Source organism: Doryrhamphus excisus, linkage group LG3 (genome assembly GCF_037039965.1).
Source record: "Doryrhamphus excisus strain RoL-2023G ecotype Guam linkage group LG3, RoL_Dexc_Guam_v1.1, whole genome shotgun sequence".
Classification (NCBI taxonomy): Eukaryota; Metazoa; Chordata; class Actinopteri; order Syngnathiformes; family Syngnathidae; genus Doryrhamphus; species Doryrhamphus excisus.
The window spans coordinates 23,182,501-23,197,240 of NC_136359.1; the positions used below are offsets into that span (position 1 = coordinate 23,182,501).

The 14,740-nt window shown below is 39.6% G+C and overlaps 1 protein-coding gene across 1 annotated transcript; it reads right to left on the reverse strand.

Moving 5' to 3' along the window:
• Positions 1-2,662: 2,662 nt before the first annotated feature.
• LOC131128623 (cytotoxic granule associated RNA binding protein TIA1-like) lies at positions 2,663-14,543 on the reverse strand. The gene is made up of 12 exons (XM_058071647.2): positions 14,298-14,543; positions 13,540-13,636; positions 12,397-12,495; positions 11,813-11,867; positions 10,481-10,568; positions 10,295-10,370; positions 9,885-9,993; positions 9,694-9,789; positions 8,736-8,820; positions 8,355-8,493; positions 7,242-7,393; positions 2,663-3,688 (listed from the first exon to the last, which is right to left on the reverse strand). Exons 1-12 carry the CDS (start codon positions 14,330-14,332, stop codon positions 3,550-3,552), a joined length of 1,170 nt encoding a protein of 389 aa, XP_057927630.2. The 5' UTR covers positions 14,333-14,543; the 3' UTR covers positions 2,663-3,549.
• Between the last annotated feature and the right edge of the window lie 197 nt (positions 14,544-14,740).

The window sequence follows — 14,740 nt, forward strand, 5'->3', positions numbered from 1 at the left end:
ATTCAAGTCAATTCATGTCAAGTCATATCATGTCATGTCATGTCATATCATTTTATGTCAAGTCAAGTCTTGCCAGTCACACCAAGTTGCCAGCATAGATTACGGACATGATTTGACTTGACTTGACTTTATTGACTTGACTTTATTGACTTGACTTGATTGTCTTGTCTTGTCTTGACGTCATTTCCTTGTCAGGAGGGCTCTAATAATGTTAAAAATCATATTTAGAACGTTATAAACAGGGTCTCCATGCTTTAACTATGAAAGATACCCAATTTATTTATATTGAATCCTACTTTGTGGAAATTCATTAATCGCAATCAGGTCTGGAATCAATCAACTGTGATAAACGAGGGATTACTGTACTGGTAATTAGGATTCATCGTAGCATGATGAGGTTGATATTTTTCATCTGTGTTTTTGTTTTGTATTTTGTTTTATATATTAGTTTTTTTTAAAGGATTTGAATGAAAGTAAATACAATACAATAAATTATTATTAATACTATTTACATTTTGACTGCAGTATATTCATGGGCTCTTGACTTGAAATATGTGCTGTAGTGTTAGTAGTATTTATTTATGGTAAAAAAAAAAAAAAAAAACAGATATAAGAAATGAATGTGGACAGACAAAGAAGGAGCCCAAACCCTTGAAGTGATTTCAGGTATAATCTGCTCATCGCTCATACTATGGCAGACGCAGTGAAGCCTGGGCCGATCCAGTTCTGGCTAAGAAACTACAGCAGACAAACCATTTATCAGTCTGTCAGACCTTTTTCGGCCATTTTTGCACCACAGATTGATTTAAATAGTTCAACAATTATTTGCCACATGAAAAAAAAAACAGATGCAGATGACAAGCTCCATGATGTTATAATGGTTATAATAATGCAACCACTGACTTGTACAGACTCATAGAAACATTGACTGAGGGCGCCATCTGCTGCCCAAAGAGCGTCATTACATTGAAATGGTTATTGACATTACATCATTACATTTGTTAACTACTGTTTAATTTTGTGATTAGCTGCTGGTTTGCCAGCTAAAATATAGCAGACATAAATAAGACAGAATGTTTTTCTTGTTCAGGGTGTCAAGTGTTTAGATAGGATAATAGTTTTGGTCCATGTAAGATTTTAGGTTGGAAAAAATGGTCTCTTGCTAGCCCGAGATAGCCATAGCAGCCCTTTTTATCCGTGAAGGGCCAACCATAGTTCCCAATGAGAGGGTGAGGCAATACGTCTAAAAGGTACCCTATTTACATTTATAACACCCTTCTTTTATATTACAAAAGTCTTTCAAGAGTCCCACAATGAAAGTTTCACTTCCTGTATACATTTAAGCACTCGATTAAACATAACAACTTAGATTACCGAACTACCACCCAGTTAATCCCCCCCTCTCCTCCAGTTGACACTTGGGAGAGTCCAATCAAGGCGAGGAGCCTCTGGCCTGCAGTCACATGGGCGCATTAGGAACAAAAGCAATGACATATAAATGAAAAACTAACTAACTAAGTGGCAATTAAACAACTTAAATGGCAACCAAATATAATTAAAGTACTAACCAGATGATATGTAAATAACAAAAGCCAACTATATACACAAATAGAAACCTGACTGTGTAGGTGGGGCATACACCTGATCAGTGAGGGATGATTGGCAGCTCCCTCACAGTCCATCTGTTTTCTTGCAGGGGTGCCTATCCCAGCTGTCTTTGGGTGAGAAGCGGGGTACACCCTGGAATGGCGGCCAGCCAATCACAGGGCACATATAGACAAACAACCATTCACACTCACATTCATACCTATGGACAATTTGGAGTCGCTAATTAACCTAGCATGTTTTTGGAATGGTGGGAGGAAACCGGAGTACCCGGAGAAAAAACACGCATGCACAGGGAGAACAGGCAAACGCCACACAGAGATGGCCGAGGGTGGAATTGAACCCCGATCATTAAGCTGTGAGGTCTGCGCGCTAACTACTAGACCACCGTGCCGCCATCTTTGTACTATTTCAACTTAAATGACTTAATTTGCAATAAATAACTGGAAAAATTAAGGTGTTATTTATACTGTACAGTCACAGCAAGTGTTCCAGTTCTTAAAGCAGCAAAACAGCCCCAGACCATCGCACTACCACCACCGTATTTTACTGTTGATCACGTTTGTATTTAATTCTTGATATTTTTTATTTTATATTATTAAATAAGTGCTGCAAGACGGTCGAGTGGTTAGCGCGCAGGCCTCACAGCTAGGAAATAGTGAGATCTATATTTTGGATGTCTAGATGGTCAAACTGGTTTTCTATGCACTACAAAAAAAATAATTCATTCATAAATAAGGAATTATACTTTGCGGAATTCACTGATCACGGTTGAGTCTGGAACCAATTAACCGTGATAAATGAGGGATTACTATAGTGATTAATTGACAAATCATACAGAGAAATATTGTTTTCATGCAGCTGACAAACTATAACATTTAGATATAATAAATAAATCATTTATTATTTAAAGAATAAATAAAAACACTTGTAATTTGTGTGCATTAGCATTTTAATAGGACAAAAGCAAGAAAACACAATACAGTAGCACAGTCATCAGTTCTCTGGGCTAACTTTCTAAACAAAAAGGGTTCAAAAAACAACTGTAGGCACTGCCTAATTCAAAAAAAATGTATATTATCATCAGGTAAAAGAAACTGGCTCTATAAGGCAACAGCAATGTAGGCCTCCTGTCTCAATAGCAAACAGAGAAGGTAAAGGTTGACTGATCCGCTTCTGATATAAAATACTGGCATTTTCATACATATAAAAAAAATAAGTGTCAAATGTGTTTCTTTACATCAAGATTGTGTTAAAACATTTTAAGTATGCACTGCATGGCAATGCTATCGTTGTCCCTGCAATGGAAGAATCATGTGTGACATTTGGCAGTGCCACTCCTCTGCTACCACGTTATGGGGAATTCAAAGCAAAATGAACAGTAGCATTTTTAACCTTACAAGACTTATTTACATGTGGCTTAAAGTTTTGAGGCTGTCCCAAAAAAAAAAAAAAAAATGGAACGGGGATAAACTGTGCAATATTTTTCTGCCTGTACAGAGAAGTGGAAATGGCAACAATCCCTGCAATAGGTTTCATTTTTATTTATTTTATTTTATTTTATAAATGAACCTGATGTCCATTCCTTAAAGAACTCATGTGTGGGGGAAAAAAACACCTCCATACACCAAGGGGGGGTCTCTATTGCCATATAGTTTTAACTTAAAAACAGTACAAGCCCTGGATCAGCCAGTCTTGGCTACCACAGAGGGTAGAAATCCCTGCATGGGTTAAAATCCTCCCAGTCTTGCATCACCCCCCCCCAAATTAAAACCCATTTACATCTCCGAAGCAACCTTCTCATTCAGATCCACTCCCCAGTAATAGTCTTAGTCCTGCCAAAAAAGGGGAGATGTTTTTTACACAGCCCTGAAGAGCATCTTAAAGCCCCCCCCCCAAAAAGGCTGATGGTTGATTTAAAAAAAAAAATCTCCGTCCCATTTATCAGTGTGTGGGGTATCCTGCCGCTCCCATACCAGGCTGGTTGGCCAACATACTCCCATTCAATCCCTGTGTGGGCTCCATAACCCCACCGTTACTGATGGCGCTCATGCCAGTCCACCCAGCATTGGCTGGTAACTGACTGTGAAAAGAAGGGTAAAAGAGAGACAAAGACAAGAGAGACAAAAATGCCAGCAGGTTAGAAGAGGTGAGGAGAAAAGGGGCAGCAAGGGGGAGAATACACTTTAGAGCGTGGGGGGGGGGGCAAACATGAACGTTTAGTGTCCCACAAGGGTGGTTGGGGGAAACAGGAGCTAACGCTGAATAAGCAGGGATGTTGTCACACAGTGAAATGAATTGGGTGGGGTCACTAGATAGAACTACAATCTTACAATATTTTATGTAAACACAAAAATGACAAACACATAACAAGTAAATAAACTCACACACAGTTGCTTACTACTACTACTACTACTACTATTATGGAGGATAATAAACAACTATGTTAAATCTAAACGTGTAACTTTAGCCTATTTTAGTTAAGTGCCGCAAAGCATGCTGGGTCCAAGAAGCACTCCTAGCAACATTACAGTACATATTTTTTTTGTGCATTATTTTTGGAATATTTTGGAACCTGCTTTAGCGCCACTAGAATCTTAAGAGGACAAAAATGGGTATTAGCGCAGGGGTGGGCAAACTTTTTGACTCGCGGGCCGCATTGATATGACAAAATTTACGGGGGGGGGGGGGCAGACTATATATTTTACACGTAACAGTCCACCTGGTATTATTGTATCTGTAAAATTGTCATGCAATCTGCTATTATTATTTATTATTTTATATTTATATTTAAATATTTTTAAAATAATAAAATATTATAATAACAATAACATTAAATATAATTATTATATTATTATTATGTAAAATATGCAAATATAACATATATAATTAATATAATAATTAGCATTAATATAATAATTATAATAATCATAATAGTTCTAATAATAATTATAATAATCTAATAATTATTATTATTATTATTATTATGTGCTTGTGTCCCTTTTTTCAGGAGCACTTTGTAAACAACAGACCATGTCAAAAAACGAAATTGATAAAACCATCAAAAGGTTGGCTCAGGCCATGATGCCAGGTTGTATGTTGAGTTTAAATGAAATACTTTGGAAAGATTGGGCGGGCCGTATTCAAACACTTGGCGGGCCGGATGTGGCCCCCGGGCCGTAGTTTGCCCACCCCTGGTATTAGCGTATGGAAGGCAGAAAATATAGCAAAGAGAATAAAAAAAAAAAGGTAAAACAAATTGTGATGTAGGTTAAAAACATGGCGGAATAGCAGACATGGATCAGACAAGGGTAAGCTCAACAAGCAAATAGTATATTTGTGTGTACTACCCGTCCCAAAGGTTAGGGGATATCACAGTCACCAACAACTTAGACTGTGTACAACAAACGCTTGGTTTATTTTAAAGGGGCTGCACAAAATGTCAATGTACATTGGCTGTAATCTGAATAGAATTAAAAAAAAAAAAAACATCTTTGACATTCATGTACAAATTAAACATTTCCAGGTAGTGTATCAATGACATGAGGGACATAAAAGCACATCTCGAATTTTAAATTAAAAAAAAAAAAGGGAACACTTAATCATCACAATGGGACGCTAAGGATATTCATGTGTGTGGCACCAAAATCCAAGTCAATTTTCTCTAATTTTTTTACAACTGAAAATGCGAAATTGTGTGCTGTACAAGCGGGACGAGTCACAAGACCGAAATGTATCATGTGACAGGAAGGCCAGACTCTTGTATACCCAAGCTGATGATACACTTACCTCTCCGAGAACGTCCTGTTTGAAGCTAAGCAATAGCAAGGCACTGTTGATCAATTGTTAGGTGCTTTCGTGTTGTCAGCAAAACATGGCGACAAGAATATCCGTGCAGCCAAAAAAAAAAAAAAAAAAAAAAAAAAAGTATCAGCAAACGTAGCCATCTCCACACGTACTCGCTTTGCTACACACGCATACAAAAAAGGTGCTCTGCCTGATACTTGACACAGCCACACAACTGGCAGAGATCTTCAGGAGTACCGTGGGATATTACCCAATATCATTGAATTGGTTTGAAAATTAGGATTACTTTAATTTCATGTATATTTTATTCATATTTTTTTTCACTGGATAGCAGTAGGTACAAAATTTAACTATTTCTCAGTATATATATTAATTCATCCATTTTCTACCGCTTATAATCACAAAGGTCGTGGGTATGCTGGAGCCTATCCCAGCTGTCTTCAGGGCGAGAGGCGGGGTACACCCTGTACTGGTCGCCAGCCAATCACAGGGCACATATAGAACAAACAACCATTCACACTCTCATTCATACCTATGGACAATTTGGAGTTGACAATTAACCTAGCATGTTTTTACCTGGACTGGTGGCCAGCCAATCACAGGGCACATATATGCAAACAACCATTCACACTCTCATTCATACCTATGGACAATTTGGAGTTGACAATTAACCTAGCATGTTTTTTACCTGGACTGGTGGCCAGCCAATCACAGGGCACATATATGCAAACAACCATTCACACTCTCATTCATACCTATGGACAATTTGGAGTTGACAATTAACCTAGCATGTTTTTACCTGGACTGGTGGCCAGCCAATCACACTCCGAGCTGTGAGACTTGGCAAAACGGCAACAGCAACAGAGTCAACTATAATGGGTAATATGAATGGAAAGATGACTATAGGGGTGTTATTTCATGTCTAGAGGGCTCTATAAACATTCACTTTCTACCGCTTTTCCCCACGAGGGTCACGGGGGTGCTGGAGCCTATCCCAGCTGTCTTCGAGGTGGGGTACACCCTGGACTGGTGGCCAGCCAATCACAGGGCACATATAGACAAACAACCATTCACACTCACATTCATACCTATGGACAATTTGGAGTCGCCAATTAACCTAGCGTGTTTTTGGAACGTGGGAGGAAACCGGAGTACCCGGAGAAAACATGTGGCACTGCACATGTGGAGACAGCTATGTTCGATGCTATTCTTCTGGCGACGTTTGCTGTAATGTAGCTCTGGTATCAAACTTGTAATGTTATCGGCAGATATGCAAAATCAGCTTTCGGGTTAGATTATCTTGATTATGCTTCATACAGTATCTGTGGACAGCGGAATATTGCGTTCAATAGGTTCGTATGTGTGATGAAGTGTTCCCGTGACACTGAGCATTGTAAATAAACGTAACTTCTTAAAGACCATAAACCTTCATTGCAGTTGTTAACCAGCCTTGGGGGGTGGTGGACAGTGAATGAAACCCAATTTTAAACAAGTCAAAATGTTTTAAAAACTGAACTTACAACTCAAATGAGACAAACAGAATTGCAATGCTGGAACAAACACCTGATCCAGAGGTGAAATGCTCGGGGATGACACAGAAATGGGCTCAAACCAAAAAAAAAAAAAAGAAATCAAAGTTCCTCCACCCTGTCAAGATGAAGGTGAGGAGCTGATTGGAAAAGTGGGTGGATGTGGAGTTGAGAGAAAAAGAAAGAAAATGTGTCACGGCTCGCTTCCTGTGGCCAGAATTGACTTGTGAAGCCTCAATCTTGGTGGTACTGGAGTAGAAGTAGGAGGGGGGGGGGGCTTTTGAATGGCGTACTACTTACTTGAAGCCCTGCTGGTTCCAGGCCTGACCATAGACGCCATAGGTGGGAACCTGCCACCCGTTTGGGACATACTGGCTGATCTGAGGCCCATTACTGTACCACTGACCCCACTGGTTGTAGGGCTGGGCTGCAGGGAAGCTCATCTTGTTCTGCTGTAGGGCAAATACGGATGTCGTATTAGCATGGCCAGAGGCAGCACATTGTGCCGTGATAGCTTAGCTAATAGAGAAAAGCAAGAGCAGTCATTATTCAAACCAAGATAGTACGTGTTTTTTAAAAAAAAAAAACTGTCAGGTTTAGGTAGCCCCGAGGCATTTCCACCCATAAGGAGAATATTAAATGAGTACTGTATTTTTTCTTGATTGGTTTCATTTCCTACTTTAGGAAACAAGAACATGACAATCCTGAAAAATGAAGCATGAAAACTAAGCAACCGACAGGTTCTCCATGTTTATGGAACCTTCTGCAACATGGGACCTTCTGCCCTGCCCCGCTTTTACTCATGTTTTAACTGTGTATTAACCAATGAATGTTGTATTTTGGTGTGTCTTCTATTCTGTTTACTTGCTTTATTCAACTTCACTCTTCTGTAAAGTGTCTTTGCGTATTTTGAAAAGCGCTATACAAATAAAATGTATTATTATTATTATTAGATATAGCAAGGGTGGGCAAACTTTTTGACTCACGGACCGCCCCGAGATAAAGTCCCCTCTTACAATCTCCTAGGATTAAGATTAAAATATGCCTTTATTCGTCCCTCAGTGGGGAAATTTGTATTGCACAGCAGCAAGAGTACAGAGTCAGTTAAGCAGTACAAAATACACAATATTGAAAAATAAACAATATAAACAACCCAAATATTAACAAAATCAACAGTATGTAGATACAAAATTTCTACAGTATGTAAATATGAAACGAGATGAGAGTGTCTCCTACATGTGAGTGTCTCCGATAAGTTCCTTATTGGCCTAAGTGCCGCAGTATTAAGAGTTCCAGCTTGAAGTTCAAAAATGCCATCTCACCGTCTTAGTCCTTCTCCACATGTAGCAGGGTATTATTTTTAAAACCGCATATTTTTATGAAAAAAAAAAAAAAAAAAAAAAAGGTATTTACCTGAGGCACCGGCATCTGCTGCACTGGATTCATCATGTCTGGGTTCTCTTTACCCCAATAGCACTTGACCATGTTGCCCTCTAATGCGGTTCCATTCACAGACACAATGGCATGGGCTGCTGACTCATGAGAGCTAAACCTAGACGAGATAAGAAAAATACATATAATAAAGTATAATGTAAAAAGCTCTGCCACTAATCTACCTTAAATATAGATGCAGAGTTTTACTGAATCTTTGTGTGGCAGTGATGTGCTGTCATTTTGGTGTTTCAACATTCAACTGGGCTTAAAATAGATTTTTTTTTATTTATCTCACAAGTAGAGGAAAAAATATTAGGAATATTACTTATGAAATGCATGCATTCAGCAATCTCTATTTACCTTACAAACGAATAACCTTTATCGGGGAAAACTCTGACTTCCAAAATTTGCCCGAAAGGAGAGAAGGTCTGTCTCATTAGTTGTTCTGGAGAAGAAAGAAAGGGAAAAAAGGATGTGATTATCTAAAAATATCTAAATATTGTAACAAACATGACCGTATACCCCCCCCAAAAGTAAAATACAGTACATACAATAGTCATGCAAGACTAATGACACCCCGGACGCGTTCCCCAGCCGGGAAAAGGCCCCGGGGCAGACCTAGGACACGCTGGAGGGATTATGTCTCACAGCTGGCCTGGGAATACCTTGGTGTCCTCCCGGTGGAGCTGGAGGAGGTGGTCGAGGACCGGGAAGTCTGGACTTCCCTATTAAGACTGCTGCCCCCGCGACCCGGACCCGGATAAGCGGAGGAAAATGGATGGATGAATGGATGGACTAATGACAACTTGACACTGGTACGACTTTTGGCTCCGCATTATTCCGCAATTGGCAGTGGCAATCTTTTAGATGTATTTGTGGTATTATTTGGTCCCGCATGACGCCACGCTATAGCAGGCATCACCCCTAGCGTCATTAATTCCTCTATTTGCAAGGGACCTAGAAGACGTTGGACTCCAGAGAGTTTAAGAAGCCCTCATGGCAGGGAAAAAAAAAGTGTGTATATTACCTCAAAGCTGCAGTACTGCATGTACAGATTCTTCTCGACTTGAGCCAAAAACTAACCACTTCCGCATGAAAACCGAGGAGAACTTTTTGTCACTCCATTATGTCAGACATGCCGCTGCTTACTTTGAGCAGTGTTAAAGTGATGCTATGTAAAGGTAATGGCTCAATGTTTTGTGTCAGAATTAATCGAGTCGTTGGTCGTTAATCGAACCACGATATATCGCTGTTACTGACTAATTTACGCAAAACTGCATACCACTGCGGGGACAAAGTTGTGCAAGTGCATTCTCACCCGTCAGTCCTGTGCTTACACCGCCACAGTACACAGTGCAATTACTGGGGCTGGACTGGTTGACTACTTCATCAAAAGACAGATGCTTGGAGTTACCTACCAGGGGGGAGAACAGACAATACTTGTTAGATTTTAAATATATCATATTACAACGTGAGCAAGTAAATCTTGCATCATTTATGACCACACACTTTCATAAGTGGTTTTTGGCGCAGGGGGCTTTCTCGTGGCCCAGTTAGTTCGGATCTGTCTCCCTCCTAGCCACTGGCCACCCATCTGCTGAATGGCGTTCTCCGCTTCCTGGAATAGAAAACAGTAAAAAAAAATTAAAACTTGCTAGTATCTCTTAATACCTGAAGTGCTAAACACAAATTATGTTAATGTGGGAGGTGGACAACAAAAATGTACTTTGGCACAAGATTTATGGAAACATTTTACATGATTCAAAACAGATTTAACCCCAAATAACAGAAGTCTGTGCCGCCCCAAAATGTAGCAATTTAAAGTAAGTAGTTTAAGTAGTATTATTGTCTTGTCAAATAGTATTAATATCAAGCGGCAAGGGCAACAACTTGGAAAGTCATCCGTAATCACTACTCACCCATTTGTTGAAAAAAGACACAAAGCCATAGCCTTTTGATTTCCCTGTAGCCATATCTTTAACCACACGTGCATCCCTGTGGACAAAACATGAATTCTCAAACATAAATAATGACAGCAGCTACCTACTATTTTCATCCATGTTCAGCAATTTAATGTATTATTAATCTTAATAAATATTACTCACGATATCCTGCCAAAAGGCCCAAAGGCAGCTTTGACATCTTCTGTAGTTATTTCTGGGCTGAGGTCTCCAACGAAGACATGAAAGTGATCTTTAAAAGGTGGGGGAAAAGGCCAATTATACATATTCTTGCAAAAAACAGGAGATAAAAACCGACGTTTTTTTGTTTTTTAACCTGACTGCTCACTCCCAAAGACGTATTTATCTTATTTTTTGCGTGAGAGGTACAGAGGTGATGATGAAACTCTACTATAGGAGAGAGCACGTTTGGTGCCTTGTTAAGCCAAACAAATGGCTACAAGGTGGCAGAAGTGTATTTTATAAGAGCACTGGCCGCAAGAGGTGGTTAGCATTGAAGCGCATGCACACGAGTGCACAAGCACAGTTCGGTTGCAAGTGTGAAAATTGTAAAAAAAAATTGTACACAAAAACCTTTTTTCCGGGCTTTTTGTTGAGAACTGACATTCTGCTGAAACTTAACTATGTTCTACTGCTGATTACTAAGAATGGACAACGGTAAAAAAATTTTTATTAAAGATGGGAGTGAAATCTTTCTTTTGGTATATACAGTAAAGTCTCGTTATATCGATATCGGTTAAAACGAATTACTACGATACTATTTTCATTTCCCGGCAAATTTCTAGTCTTTTATGATATAATTAGCTCCGTTAGTACGATACACGGTTATTATGATAATCCGGTTACTAGGATGCCCTTTTCATCTCCCGCCAGCCAATTTGGTCTGCTTATATCGATACAAAAGCAGCTTAAATCAATCTTTGCTTAAGGATTTCAATACCAAAAAAGAACACGGCGAACGGCTGCTTCCAGTCAACTTTATTTTTCACACTTCCACCACCAGAGTGCAGCACACACAGCGGAAAACACCCGTCCCTCGCGCCTACCCCTCCGGGTGGCAACACCTTCCCTATCGATAGTTCCGGGGTGAATTATGTCCCGGTAACCGGTAATCACTACAGCGTAAGTTTATTTTTATTTACTGTAGTACAAAATTTATTGTAGTACAAAAGCATGCTAGATACGCAATCCATGAACTCAAGGAGAAAATGACATGCCATATCAAAGATCCGCCCACTTTTAATGCAGTTCGGCGCATGATCGGATATATGGATAGTCCGGTTATATCGGTATTTTTTCCGACTCCCGAGAATATCGATATAACGAGACTTTACTGTACCATGTCTATATCACACAATATTCTGTGTGCCTTGAAAAATCCTTCAAAATCATCAAAAATGATTCCCAGAGGGAACTGGTGTATAGGTGGCAGTACACCATAATATGCACCCGCTATCCCCCAACTGTTGTACTTACTACTTGTGTCTTTTTTCTGGCTTGTTGGTGTCGTGGCCCAGTTGACTTTGACTTCCTGCAGAGAGGGACAGACAAAGGCCAGGTGGGGTACGTTTACACCATTTACAACAAGAGTTATCCAGTGAGCAGACATGGTGGATCCACACCATATTGTGAATTCTACTTTAAACTAACAGGACCGGTGGGGACGACTGAATGTTGACTAACAACAATCCTGTGGTTATCTCCACAAGGACATTTTACCGGAGTATTTTCACTGCATGCTAAGTTTGCATGTTATGGTTTCAGTTTCAGTCTGTAGAGTACAGATAAGTGAATAAATATCAGTTTCTCTTGTATTTCAAAATCGAGGGGTGCGCAAAGTATTTCTGTCCCTTTGGGGGGGTTGGCGTGGCATGGCAGAAAATAATTGAGAAGCACTGACTTCAACTGTATGTAAGTATAAATCCAATACCATGAGTCTATTGGGTTTTTGTGTGTGTGTGTGTGTGTGTGTGTGTGTGTGGGCCCACGATTGAAAACAGTCAATCCCCCAAGCACGAAGCTCACCCATTCCCACTCACCCTGTAGTTACGATAGCTTACCTTACCCATTATTTTCCTTCCATTCATCGCTGCCAATGAGGCGGCAGCATGCCTGTGGTCATAGAACTCCACAAAACAGTATGGATCGTTTCCAGCCGTCTGTCAATCGGAAAACAAGACGGATATTAAGCACACAACTATGGCGGCGACGACATTTGTTAGTAATCTACTGTCATTTTTGCCATTGCTATTTTGAAATGGGGAATGTTGGAAATGTTTGCTCAAAGTGATATTACTCAACCGAGAACAAGTCAGCAACAATGGATATGAGAAAAACAGACTAATTTAGTTGTTTATGCATGCGGGGTATAGTCTGTCCAAGTTTCAAGGTGCTCAATTCAGCATTTAAAACAGACATTGCTACCGACAGGGTGGCTTTTTTCTGATATAGGTAATGACGTACACACACACACACACATCTTTAAATAGCTCAAACACATACAAACATCTACAAAAACATTATTTTGTGTTGTGTTCTAAATCTGTGAATAAATGTCATTATTTTGAAATCAAAATCTTGTGTGTTTGTTGTTTCATAAACATAAACAACAGTTCAAAAAAAAAATAACAAAAAAAATATGGATGTCAGTCACCTGCAGTCATCTGCTTGGATTTGCTTCTCTGCAGAAAAAGCTCATTTTCTTTGGTTTCTGGTCAAAATCAAGTGTTTTCGCTGACATTCGTTGAATGTTCTATCCAAAAAGGCTAGAAACAAACCTTTTCTGATTAAATTATATGAAGAGAGTCACAAGTTTCTTTACATAGGAGTGTAAAGGTGACTTATAGGGGTGTTATTTCATGTCTACAGGGCTCTAATAGTGGTAAAAAAAAATGTGTGATAAACAGGTTTTCTATGCTTTGACTACAAAAATATTCAATTCATTATTTAACCCAACCCCTAGAATTCTGAATATGCCCAACGTTAGCAGGAGCAAAGTAGAAAAGCTTTACAAACTGCAAGTGCACTGGCTTTTCATGAAATAATATGAGGAATTTGAGTTGAAAATGTCTGTAATATGGGTCCCCCTTGTCATTATGGGGTGATGGCAAGTCCCGCAGCCAAACCAGCTGAGAACCACTGGCTTAAACATTCTTAAACTGCAGGACACCACTAAATAAAGGCACAAAGTATTTGTCACTCACGTCAACAATCATTTTACAGCTTTTGCAGGGTCCTATCTGTGTGAAGACCTGCAGAATGAGGGGCTCGGTAACATCTCTGGACAGATTTCCCACATACCTGCAAGCAAAAGTGAAACATTGAGAAGTCTTTGTCAAACAGGAAGTACTGTAGCATGCAAACAAAGACAAGGAAGCCAAGTCAATAACAAATGCGTGCCGAGGTGATGGAAACCACATTTATAGTTTCTCCTAAGGACATGGTGGATAGTTTTAAGACTCCCCATAACGGAGGAGGTTGTCTTTTGACTTGAGTTGCTCTGTGGTGCCTCTACGAGCGTTGACGTGGCTTGTCTTGGAGCTAACTCGCCGGAGTCAATGGGCCTCATGCTAAGACAGTTGGCAGCGGCAATTAAAACTAAAACAATACTTGTCATAAACATTTATTGTTTTTAAAGTCAATTATTTACTAAAATTAATTAAAAATATATAGTCACTTTGTGTGAATATGTGGCAACTGCTGTCCAAAATAAAACGTTAACCACGTCAGCTAATTGCAGCTAGCATATGTTAGCTATTCCATGTTTAAACCCCTGATTCAAGTCCTTTCTATGGTTTAAGAAGCAAACTTTTTCGTCACCCATTGGATTGTATATGGGATGTTTTCTACGTCAACGTCGTGGAATTATAATTTAAGGACAATTATTGGTTTTAAAATACACGTGGAGACATTTCGGACGCGCCGTTCCATTCCAGTACATAGACGGGGCCATTGTACTCACAAGGTTCTGGGTTGTTCGTCCTCCATCATCATCATCAAGGTTTATTGGTCGCGTCCAGAGAGCCCTTTAAATTAATGACATACAAATGCCTTGTGCTGAACTTTAAGCGACCGAAACAGGAAGACCAGGGCTACAAATGCGTACTAAAAAATGTTTGTGTGTCGCGTACACAACACGGACAGCTCCAGTCTGATGCAAACAATAGGAAGTTGAAGATGGCGGAAAGGCGGTGTCAGCCTACGCGCTGAAGTGAAATTAAAACCAAGCGCTTCCAATCATTTCACATGAAACGATACCAAATCGAGCGCTCCCACGCACTTTACGCTTTCGCATTTTTTCATCATCAACTTTTGCTTGGTTTCTTTACTATCGTCACGTTTTTAAACAGTCTCAATAAATCTAAAGCACTTTAGACGAAATAGTAAGACGGTATTAAAATTATG